At 43.9% G+C, this 12404-nt stretch overlaps 1 protein-coding gene across 1 annotated transcript in view; it reads left to right on the forward strand.

Moving 5' to 3' along the window:
• The first annotated feature begins 1907 nt into the window (after positions 1-1907).
• Positions 1908-12404, forward strand: part of PCP4 (Purkinje cell protein 4) — a 56020-nt gene continuing 45523 nt past the window's right edge. The window contains exon 1 of the mRNA XM_033418336.2: positions 1908-2055. Coding sequence (XP_033274227.1) covers positions 2047-2055 — 9 coding nt within the window. The 5' untranslated portion in view covers positions 1908-2046. The remainder of the gene's footprint in view (positions 2056-12404) is intronic.

Consider the following 12404-nt stretch of genomic DNA (forward strand, 5'->3'; position numbering starts at 1 on the left):
CGTGATCCTGCTCACGTGTGCTCACAGGGCACAGATGAGGGCTCGGACCCAGCGCTTCTGCCTCAGCCTCCTCGGGCAGCCTGTGCTCACAGGTTTTGAAGTTTCCATCCGGTGCTCGTGCTGTTGATTGTATTTATCTGTTCTGGTTCTATCTTGAAATGTACATTCTGGTTCGAACACTCCCCAAAGAACCACGTTCAAGCCTCTTCTTTGATGGGGTCCAGAGGGGTTCTGTTCTCTCCTTTCACTGTGCTTTTATTCTTTGGTATGAAGCTCATCAGCCCCCTCCTGGGAACTGGGGAGCTGCCAGCAGGGCCAGGACCAGGCTGGCACAATTCCGGCACCCAGGGCACACAATTTAAGGAGGCGCTGATTCTCGGGTTTGAGCAAGTGCAGCGTCAGCATGTGCATGGACCTGAGAGTGAGTGCCTCCTTAAATCTTGCACCTGCCCTGCGGTCACCACTTCTTACTTCCTCCTCCAAACTCAGGAAGTAGCTTCTGTGGATCCAACAGGTCAGGTTTCAAACAGTAGGTCACCCAAATATTCCCAGGTCCCACCAGGGCATCTGCGTCCCAGGGTGGCTGCGAGGCAGAGATGGTGGAACTCCACCCCGGAGCAGTCACCGTGGGCCATTCCCAGGCAGTAAGGACAATCAGGAAAGTACAGGGAATGGGGAGAGAATTAAGATTTGCCATGATTGTTGGGGTACAGAGCTGGGGGTGCCCACTGGGAACAGAAAGCCTGGACAAGGAGGGCATGGAGGTGGCCTGAAAACCCCCTGGGGCATGAAGTGAGGGAGGAAGGAGCCGTGGAGGAGGAAGTTGAAGGGAGATGCTGCTGAGGTGATGGAGGTGATGGAAGCCAATGCAGGAGAGTCAGAGACAGGGCTGTGACTAGCATTGATTCCAAGAGCAGCTGCTGATTGAATGTCTGTGTTCTGGGTGAAAGGTGAGGCCCGTGGGGCATCTGAGGATCATATAGCTGTACCCAGGTCCTCATTTATTTATCTACATGAGCTATTCCATAGTCACCACTTGGGTATGTTTGTATTTCCGGTAGGTCCTCGGCACGTGAGAAGTTACTGTTATCCTTCGCAGGATCTGCCATGAGAAGGCATCGTTGTTACCACTCTGAGGCTCCTGTGCTTGAATCTGGGCCCAGTTGAAGCCGGCAAGCTGCAGGAAGGACCAAGGGGACAGGCAGTCACACGCATCTCAGTTCTGTGCATCAGCCACATTCTCATCTGTGACGTCTGCCTTGTGAAAATCAAGGGCCCACTCGGATGCTTTTCAGGGTCTTAGGAGTCCAGACCTGGGCAAAAGGATCTTCACAGCCAGGTTGGACGGGCAGATTCCAGGGTCAAAGTCATTTTCCTCCTGCTTCTTGTGACGCTATGACACCCATAGGCAAAGCTGGGGGAGCTGCTCTCCTCTGAAGTCCCAGCGTGACTCTCCAAGTCCATGACCCCACCAGGGGATGAGTTTCTGGGTTGCAAGCAGGCTGGCAGGTTTGGGGCTGGAGGAGGAGTGGGGAATGTTCAACTCTGAAGGCTGAGACTGTGCTACAGAGGATGAGGAAATGGCAGCTCCTGAGAAAACCAGGAGGGGTGTGGAACGGCCGGCACCGGCATTTTCAGAACTGGTCTTCCTTTGAAAAAAAAATCCCTTCTGTCCACCGACATTGAAAGTGCATTTTCCACATGTCTAAATCCTGTACCCCTTGAAATTATGATCAATGGCAAACCTGTGATGATCCGTGTGCCTCTGACTTTGACTATTTTGTCATCTGTGGTTTCCTTCCCTCCCTGGAAGGACTTGGAGATGTGACCGAGCCCGCCTTCCTCCTTTGCTCCACTAGGTGGCCCTGGGAGCCCTCAGATATCTGCCAGGCGTTCAGACAGGTGAATGAATCTCATTGGTTCACGGGAGGCATGATGCCACTGGGCAGCCCTTTTTAAGAGAAAAGCCAGGACCGGAGAGCTGCGACCCCTGAGCAGTGCTCTCTGTGTGGCTGGTAGAGATATCGGAGCTGCTGTTACAGCATCATGAGTGAGGTGAGTGGGGCTTTGACTCCTGGAGGGAAACCTGGGGGTGAGAAGGGGCTCAGTTAGGCTCAGAAAATGTAGAACACTTCGACCCTGGACCCATTTGCTTGGGAGACTGACTCTGTTCATATGTGGGTTTGCATGGCAAGTGCAGACATTGGTTAAGTTTGCAACTTTTAAAAATTCACCTTAGGTAGAGAAAGGGATTCATTGTTTTGCTTGTGATTTAATTGTGACTTTGGAAAGTGCTTTGGGGTCTAGACCTCAGGAGAGAAAGCTGAGTGGTTTTAGTCCCTTGCGAAGATTTGCACTCTTGCAGCGTGTGTGTCTTCACGTGTTTTCCTTGGTGGGTACCTGTCAGAATGTGAGCAGGCAGGCCAGCTGGCGAAAGTCAGCCTCAGAAGAGAAGTGAGGGAAGGATTGCATTGCACGGCCATGTGGAAGCATTGCCTGTACAAACTACATCTGCAGTTAATCAGAGTAAAACCAGTAGAGAAATGCAAATTGTATGAACCACAAAAAATCTGCGCGTATGGGCGTGCGGGTCTAAGACGGGAGAAACTCTGGCTCCAATCTTCAATTGAAAGTCACTGCTCTGTATCTGTTTATCCAGAAGAGTTTGTTGGGGCAAACTGATAGCTCATTGTATTTTTTAAAAGATCCTATTCTCTGTCTTTCTTTTCAAAAATGCAGTTTTGGGGTTGTACACCAACACCTTCTAATTCCACTTGGTAGCTGAGACAAATCCACTTTCATATCGTTTTGGCCGGCACTTAAATCATTATTTAAAAAAATCTTTTATTTTGCCTTTTTTTTTGACAGATGGGTGATCCTTTTTTTTTTGAAATCTACAGTAAAATTAACAACTTCAGAAATAAAATGCCTCTTCCCTGCTTTCATCTCTCTGATGGGTGACTTTTGATATAAACATGACATGAAGACGGAGCAGGCAAAGCTTTATAAAATTTAGGAACAGGGTTTGGGCTGGAGCCAAGGGATTGGGCAAGAAAGAGTGCGAGCGTGGATGGAGGATGGGGAGGCAGAAACCTTCCAGCAGCAGCAAACCTTCTACCACAGCAGCTCCTGTTTGCCCAGTGTCCCCAGTACCAAGCAGGGCATCCAGTAACCTTATTTGAACTTCCCCACAAGCCTGTGAAGTAGGTGCTATGATGATTCCCAATTGATGGATGAGGAAACTGAGGTTCAGAGAAGTTCAAGGTCAGCTGGCTCAAAGCCACCAGCTAGTGAAGGGCAGATCCAGGACTTGGGTGGGTCTTGATGTCCAAATTGCGTATGGAATTTTCTGATCCGTATGAACAATGCGTGCCAGAGAAAGCGCAAGAGGTGGAGAGTGGGGAGCTGAGGCCAGGAAGCTGGGGCTCTGAAACAGAGACAGGGCAATGAGAGCCAGGCCTTCTTTTCCTGAACGCTCAGGTGAGGGGCTTTCTGTAGACTGGACAGAGATTTCAGTATATTCTCTGTTTGCATCGGCTCATCATACTTGCAAGTAGAAGGGATGGCCGTGTGGGGTGGGGTTTTTTTTATACAACTTAATAGTTTCAGATAGAAGAAGGGCTTAGAAGCCTGTGTAGCCCAGGGGGCTCCCCCTCTTCGATCAAGTTAGCTAAAGGGGACTCTTCGGGAGTGGGGATCCCCCCGTTGGCTCTCCCCTCTGGCTGTCACCCATCTTCAGCAGAGGCTCCTTGTCCCATGCCACACTCATGAGCTTTCGAGAATGCCTCAGCTTGGCAGTGTCACTTAACTGTGGGTCCCCAGGGAGACAGCAAACTTCCCAGAGCTCACCCATCATGAGGATCACAACCTCGTTTCTGCTGAACATGTAATTAGGGCAGCTCTGCAGCCGCGGCCCCGCCCCCCAGCATTCCGTCAGAGGCCTTTGCGGGCTCTTCCAAGAACTCTGCCCTCTTCCTTAAATGTTGATAAAATCCCACAACATGAACATCTCACACCTTTGCCCCCCTTTGCTTCCCTTCCAGCTCTCTCCGCCTTTCTCCCTCCTGCACCCATACCCCCCCCCCACGTCACGTGCAGCCCCCGTGACCAGGTCTGCAGCTCATCTCCAAGTTTCTGGGAGCGTGCCCCTCGGAGGGCGGGAATTTGTCCCTTGACTCAAACTTAAATCTGCTGAAAACATTTAATAAAGTTGAACAGAAGCTCCTTTTCCGGGTAGAGGACGGGATCTCTCCCCGCTTCCCCCTAAGCTTTTCCTTAGTTGGATGACTTCCTTGTGGCTTCTAATTTTAATAATTCTCAGGCGGGGGTGGATTTCAGATGATCATTTACTTACCCCAGAGGGCCAAAGCAATGGATTTTGTCAGACTTTCCCCTGACCTCAGGATTTATTTGGGTCTGACGGGCACAGAGTTGCGGCTCCAGCTGTCAGGGTATAGTGCCGGCTGCAGAAATTCCCTAGCTCACAGCTGGGCTGGGAGGAGAGGTCCCGAAAGGGCCACAGGCTCCCTGGGGTGAGCTCTCTCTTTGAGTTCTTGCAGCCTTTGGTGGGGGGACTGAGCCTGGAGCTGGTTTTAAACTGGGTGACTTTACGACCACACATCTTTTTCCCCTTTGACAACGCTTTTTAGGGGTAAATGGCATGTGATGGAAAAGAGCAGCTCAAGTATAGCAAGGAAAGTAAAGTCCAAATTTAGGGTAACGTGAGAGAGTGGAGGTGGTTTGCAGGGGTGTCTAATTGGCATTTCAGTATTAAAGTGTGTCAGATGCGCCTGGAACAATCTACGAAATGAGCTGGAAGACAATTTAGCCGGGATCAGGATACAGGCTTCGGTACGTTCACTGGATCAAAAATCCTAAACACCAAGGCTGAAGTTTACAAAATGTATTCTCATCTCTTCCCTGCCCAAGAAAGAGAAAGGCTCCTTTTTTTTAGTGACCTAATAATACCATTTGAAAAGAAGTTCCACCAACAATGACAATCAGTTCCATCTTCTCATTCAGGTGTCTGTTTTTAAGTTGCTTTTTAAAAGAACTTATTTAGGAGAGCCAGGAGCAAGATATTAATGCATAAAGGCACACATTTGGAGAGTTGATTTAAAAAATGACACACACCATCGCCCTGTTTGTGAGAGGATGGGGGAGTTCCCGGTTGCATAATGCATCCGTTGACAGCTGTGAATTAGACTTGAGACTCCTTTGGGAAAGTGCTCTCCTGACGCTTCCCTGTTGCTGTCCACAGTCTCTTTTCTTGCATCGGCTTGGATGGGATGTTGCAATTTGGTGCCAGGTTTCTGGGCCTTTCTCGCATCCAGACATTGGCCACGACAAAAGAACCACACCTGTCAAGGCATGGTTTGAACACACCGAGGAATTTTGTGGGTCAAATCTTTAGACCCACATGTGTATCCTTAGCACAGAATCAGAAGCTACTTGCCTGATACATTAAATCTCTAAAGCAAGAAGAAAGCAGTGAACAGTGTTGCTCTGGACAGAGATTGCAAGGGAAAGCTATGCCCACTTATATTGGGGGGCGGGGGATGGAAAAGACTTGTTTTTTTTCCCGGAAGTAGCCATTGGTTTAAAAATCACATATGACACGGGTTTAGGGCTCATCTACTCAGCTCTCAGGGTAACCCTTTGGTGAGAGAAATAGTAAGATGAAACAGGCCTAAAATGAAAATTAGTATAGTTGTGTGCTTCCTATGATGTAATAGTGAACTGAAACAGATGCTGACGGGTGAGTAATAGGTTTGCAAGGAACAGTATAATTTAGACCAGTTAAGCACGGATTCTGAGGGTAACTGTGCACAGTGTAGATTTTGCAACTGGCCCCAAAGGCTTAGCAAGAGAAGGTCAAATGAAAATGCAATTCCTTATGTAATTTTAACCTCATTTGGGGATATGCCTGAGAGGAGATATAGGAAGATCCAGCAAAATCCATATGGTTTTGCAGGATCACACATTGATAGATGCTCTCTCTACTCTAATTGGGAACAATAGGTCTAGAAAGACACCAATTGCAACTTGGGTTCGAGTTTCAACATTTCCTAAGTGGGAAGAGGCCACAGTGAAGCAAGAAAATGTGTTTGCTGGGCTGGTGATGGTAATGGATTATTATAAGATTGATTTCCCCCATCCTGCATTTCATTAACGAATGCTGTGGGATTAAGTCTCACCGTTTTTCTCTTTTGAATTCTAAGAGTGACAGAATGCAAGATGTATTTTTTTTTAGAGAGAAAAATTGAATAAATGACTCACAATTGATTTTATTAGGGGTTTAGTAGAATAGTGTGATCAAGATGAAGAGGAAACATGAGCTTTTGTAATGGGAAGTGCCTCGAATTTATGATGAACACATTCTCTGCATTATTTTTTAAAATTCTAATTTCTGCTCTCAGTGCTTTATCAGAGGTGTTGTCATAGGTGGAAAGAATTCACAATTTGTTTGGGGTCTTTCTGTTCTTGGTCCACTGGGCACTCTGAACTATTTGAACACCTGAATGATATCATGAACCCAAGCCTGGGGCTTTCCATTAATTTAGAATGACTTTCCAGAAAGGGCTTCATAGAGGGGGAAAAGAAAGATTTTATGGGATGCATATGCACAGGTATATATTATATTTGATTGATATTTTTATAAAACACTGCAGTAAAGATCACGCTGTTAAAGTATTATCTTGATTTGTCTGGGCTGCTGTAACAAAGTACCACAGACTGAGTGACTTATAAACAATAGAAATTTATTGCTCACGGTTCTGGAGGCTGGCCGTCTGATACCAGGGTGTCAGCATCCTTGGGTGAAGGATCTCTTCCGGTTGCAGACTTCCCACTGTATCCTCACCTGGTGGAAGGGGTGAAGGAGCCTTCTGGGGTCTCTTTTATAAAGACACTAATCCCATCCATGAGGGCTCCACCCTCATGACTTAATCACCTCCCAAAGACCCCACCTCCTAATGCCATCACCTTTGGGTGTTAGGATTTCAGCATGTGAATTTTGGGGGACACAAACATCCAGACCATAGCAAGTATTATGGGTTGCATTTTATTTATTAGAATTATCCTACCTAGACTTTGAACTTCCTGAGTCATCCACAGACCTGGCTCCTGGCTTGGCACTTTGTAATGTTCAGTAGATTAATCTACTGGATGAATCAGTAGATTTCAGGTTGTGGATTTATCAGTTACTGTGACCAACAGACCAGCACCCTCTTCTCTAAATGTTGAGATTTGTGGTCCAGGTGAGTTTGGAGAGCAAAAAATTCTCTCTTTTGTTGTTTATGGGTTTGAAACCTGTGTTTGCCATTTAAATCCTTTTAAATTGGAAATGGGTGCATTGTTATACATGCAAAATAAATACCTTCACGGCAGGCAAAGAAAATGAGAAAAACTTAGAAGAATCTCAATAGAAAGAACTCTTGACATTTGGGAAAATGTCAAGGAAAATAGGGAGCTGAGGGAGGGATGGAGAATTCTAATATCCTTCAGTTTGGGGTTATTCTACATTGAGATTATTTTGATTTAGACAAGTTCTGTGAAATTCAAACAAAAAGGGGTGGTAACCTGAGGGGCAGAACCCGTGACTACCTTGAAAAATGGCTGATGTATTGAAATGCAAACCAATTTGACTGGGATTAGAGGCGAATAAGAAATAGTCCAAACTGATCTTTAGTAAGTTAGCTCCATATGCCCAATCGTCATCAGCCAAACTGTGAATCTGGAGTATTGTTGCAGGCGCAATATATCTAGCATACAGGAGGCAAGTTGCATATTTAAATATTTTAATTAATACTTAAAAATGAAGCACCAATGTTAGTACTAATTAAAACAAATATTTTAATTATAGGTGCATATTTAAATATTTCAAATTAATTTATATTTGAAATAGGAATACAGGACAATTCATATGCTAAAAGACATCAATTCATATTTGTCCTCCTGGGAAGTAGGACATTGAATTGTGCATCCAGGCTGCTGTGCAGTCTCGTGGGGTCTGTCTCCACTCTTTTATTGTCCCCAGGCACAAACTACTTACCGTTCTTCCAGTCTTTGGAATGAAGTGAGGTATAAATAAGGAATGGGGAAACATTTTCCATTCGATTTGGTACAGGTGCCCTTTGGGTACAGATAGGAGAATGTTCTATAGCTCATTGCTTTGTGTCATAGGCCAAGCAAGCTTGCCACATCTGGCAACGGCCCAAACCCATAAATCCAACATCCATTTCTGGGCTGTTTTACATGAACCGTTCAGTATAAGTTACACATTCCAGGCATCAATCTGCTTGAATATTGTTTGTGCCTTGCAAATAGCCCTAAATTTATGCTTCAGAATCTCACTAGATGACTTCTTGTTCCATATCTGAAAGGGAAACGCTTGGCCATATTTATAACATTGCCAGTGGGAAAATCAAGCACCCACTAAATGCCATTATTTTATATTTTACTCTTAATCTGCCACTTTTTAAATAAAAGGAAGACAAATTAGAATCATAAAGCAAGAAGGTAATCATCCACACATTGAAAACGCTCCTGCAGGACATCTAAAGGGAAGAAGCCCCAAAGTGTGAACCGCCCCACTCAAATAGGGCAATTTTCATATCATGATGGAGCTATAAAGAAGAACAGGGAGTCCTTTGCTCTGGGACGTTTCAGCCTCCAGTTTGAGGACACTGGTGGATTTCCTAAGACTGAAATATCTCAAGTCATCCATATTGCAATCCTTCACCGAATGGCCTGGAATGTCTTTTGAATGTTAGTTTTCAAATACTTGCTTATGGAGATTTGATAACTGAGTTTCTTTCTGGATTGACGTGAGATTACGCTTTGCTGGCTATTACAATCCAAAACTGTTGTGGAGTGGCACGGTGAAAGAAATGGTCATCTGTCCCCATAACACTGCACCTGTATCGTGGCCAAGGTTCTAACAAAGTGACTAGTTATTTTAATTTTATACGATGCATGAGAAGAGGACCCCAGAGATTGACAATACTCATTAACATTGGTCTTAACCAAACAAGAGAGTAAAAATATAGCAAGGAAATACGTTCTTTCTTTTTCCCAAGATCTTTTTGAAATTTTTTTTTTAGCCAATACACTTTTCTGTCAGTCATGTGGTTAAATTCCAATATTTAAAAACTAATTAAGAAATTACACTTGTTTTAAAGATTAAGATTCCTTTTTTTTTTTTTTTTTTTTGGTATGCGGGCCTCTCACTGTTGTGGCCTCTCCCGTTGCGGAGCACAGTCTCCGGACGCGCAGGCTCAGCGGCCATGGCTCACGGGCCCAGCTGCTCTGCGGCACGTGGGATCTTCCCGGACCGGGGCATGAACCCGTGTCCCCTGTATCGGCAGGCGGACTCTCAACCACTGTGCCACCAGGGAAGCCCTAAGATTCTTACATAAATAATTTCCTTATTAAGTATTATCCTCTGTTTCCTTAGGGGTTGTTCGAAAAATATCACTTTATTTTCTTGAGCCTGGCAAAATGGATAATTGTACCTAGGCTTTTCTTTTCCACATTTCCGCATCTTGTTTGATGTGCAGAAGAATCCCTGAGGCCGTGAAGTGGTCAAATTCTGAGCCTGAGGGCATCCACTGTGATGGTCTCCTCATTTGGGAGGGTTGAGAGGTCATCAGTAGACACAGGTGTTGACACAAACCTGCCCACGTTCAAGGTGGCAGAGTGTGTTGAACCCTCTATAAAGATCCTCTCTCTTCATGAGTCTCAAAGAGCTGTAGATGGAGATGCAACAAGCACAACTTCAAACTATTATGCTATAGGAACACATCCCTGAAACAATTCAAGGTGGTTTGAAATGATTCTGGTCTCTCCCTAGTGAAACCATTGCTATCCTGCCCCTTGCTTTCTTTGACTTTTTCACCATTAGCTGTGGTAATTCTAATAATAAACATCCACAAGTACTTAAAAACTAACATTCAAAGCTTATCAGCTTTGGGGGAACCATTTCCTCAGTCGTCCTGTAGATCCGTGACAGAGCAATGGAATGGTGTACACAGTGACCGTGGGTATCAATTCTCAAGAAGAGTGTACCCTCTCAGGGAAAAAATTGGAGCATGCGTGCACGATAATTTTTTATTAACTTATTTTAAAATTATTTATTCATGCTAATGTGCTCACCTCTTAAGTGCAGTTATGAAACATACCAAAAATAAGCATTGAAAAGAATGACAGAATGATGAAATAAGCTATACTTTAGATATCTCGCTAATTGTGATGGCTCTATTAATCTTAGTCAAAATTTCAAGGCACCGTATATACTTGTGAGAGAGAATTGTTGATGGAAAACGTGGAAATCTATAGTTCAAATAGTCTTGGTAACTAATAGTCTTGGTAACTGCACTTCTTTTTTTAAAAAAAAATTATTTATTTATTTTATTTTGTTTATATTTGGCTGTGTTGGGTCTTTGTTGCTGTGCGCGGTCTTTCTCTAGTTGCGACGAGCAGGGGCTACTCTTCATTGGGGTGCACGGACTTCTCATTGCGGTGGCTTCTCTTGTTGCGGAGCACGTGCTCTAGCAGATGTGGCACATGGGCTCATTAGTTGTGGCTCATGGGCTCTAGAGCACAGGCTCAGTAGTTGTGGCACACAGGCTTAGTTGCTCTGTGGCATGTAGGATCTTCCTGGACCAGGGCTCAAACCCTTGTCTCCTGCATTGGCAGGCGGATTCTTAACCACTGTGCCACAAGGAAAGCCCTGCGCTTCTTTTTGAGCTGAATTTGTTGACTGTGATTTTTAGGCTTGTATTAGCACTTGTGAAGATATTCTAATAGGAGAAGTGTTAGGTAGCATTTCCATTGTTTCCCTGTTGTTTTTGCTGGAAGTATTAATATCTGTGAAAATTTTATGCAGGAATTTTTTTACTCCTGTAGAAAACAGAAAATGTACCACCTTTCTCATTTTTAAGTGTGTAATTCAATCGTATGGTGTATTTACTTTGTTGTGAAACAGATCTCCAGAATTTTTCATCTTGTAAAACTGAAATTCTACCCATTAAACAACTCCCTGTTCTCCTTCCTCTATCCTCTGTTAACCACCTTTCTATTTTCTGTCTCTATGAATTTGACTACTTTAAGTACCTCATATAAGTGGAATTATACAATATTTGTCTTTTTTTTTGTAACGGGCTTGTATTACTTAGCTTCACATCCTCAAGGTTCATCCATGTTGTAGCATGTGACTATGCAGGAATTTTTTAAAGCCACTTACCTACTGTGGTGAGATTAGGTTGGTTAAATGTAGGTGTATAAATATAAATCCTCTTACCGGAGCACAAAGAACTGCAGTGCAGCATGTGGTGATATTCCAAGAGCAACTTAAGAGTGAGGGAGTCATAGAAATCAAAGTCATGGTTACCAAAGGGGAAAGTGGTGGGAGGAGGATTAATGGATACATACCACTATATATAAAAGAGATAAGCAACAAGGTCCAACTGTATAGCACAGGGAACTATATTCAGTATCTTGTAAAAACCTATAATGGAAAAGAATCTGAAATAGTATATATATATATATATATATATATATATAAAATATAATATGTATATATAAAACCGAATCATTTTGCTGTACACCTGAAACTAACACAACATTGTAAATTACTATACTTCAATTGAAAAAAAAAGGGAAAAAAAGAGGGAGGGTGTTCTGGACAATCCTCAGTCGTGGGATTTCCACTGTTTCCCACCCACCAAATGATGATGTCGATATCAATCCAGATAATAGCTACTGGTAACATCTAATTTCTCTCTTACTGATCTTAGATCCTAAACTGATATACATAGACATTCTAAACTTCTCTTCACCACGCATAGTTGTAAGAATTGAGCACCTTGCAGTCCCTGAGGTGCCATCCATTCTGCAGTCTGTGTCAGTGGTGCCCTCTGGAGTTGTGCAGTGCACAACCTGTGCAGCTGAACGTGGTGGCCCTTCCCCTTCCTGGGGCACAGCTGGCCTGCTTAAAGACCATTGACCCAGAGAAAGAAGGTTGTTTCTACCGTCCTGCTTAGAATTAAAGGAGGCCCTATCGTCATTTCATTCCAGGTAGTCATTTAAAATAGGGAACTGAGTGCCCCAAGGCTAATCCTGTTCAAAATCACAGAGATTCTTGAGGAAAAGTCAGGCTAGGTTTCACTTACACATTTCCTATCCTATTAAATTTCTCATTTTCTGACATATCCTGGATACAGCCCAATTTCTTTTATACCTGTCCCAATTCCATTTAGGACTTGGACATGAAACATATTAAAACTAATATTATCCTGGATTATTTTTTTCTTAGTAAATAAAGAACAACCACAGAAATCTTGACAAAGTTATTCTTTCCTTCACCAGGGCTTCCACTTTGTTTCTAGAGGTTCACGTATCCA

Source organism: Orcinus orca, chromosome 5, assembly GCF_937001465.1.
Source record: "Orcinus orca chromosome 5, mOrcOrc1.1, whole genome shotgun sequence".
NCBI lineage: Eukaryota > Metazoa > Chordata > Mammalia > Artiodactyla > Delphinidae > Orcinus > Orcinus orca.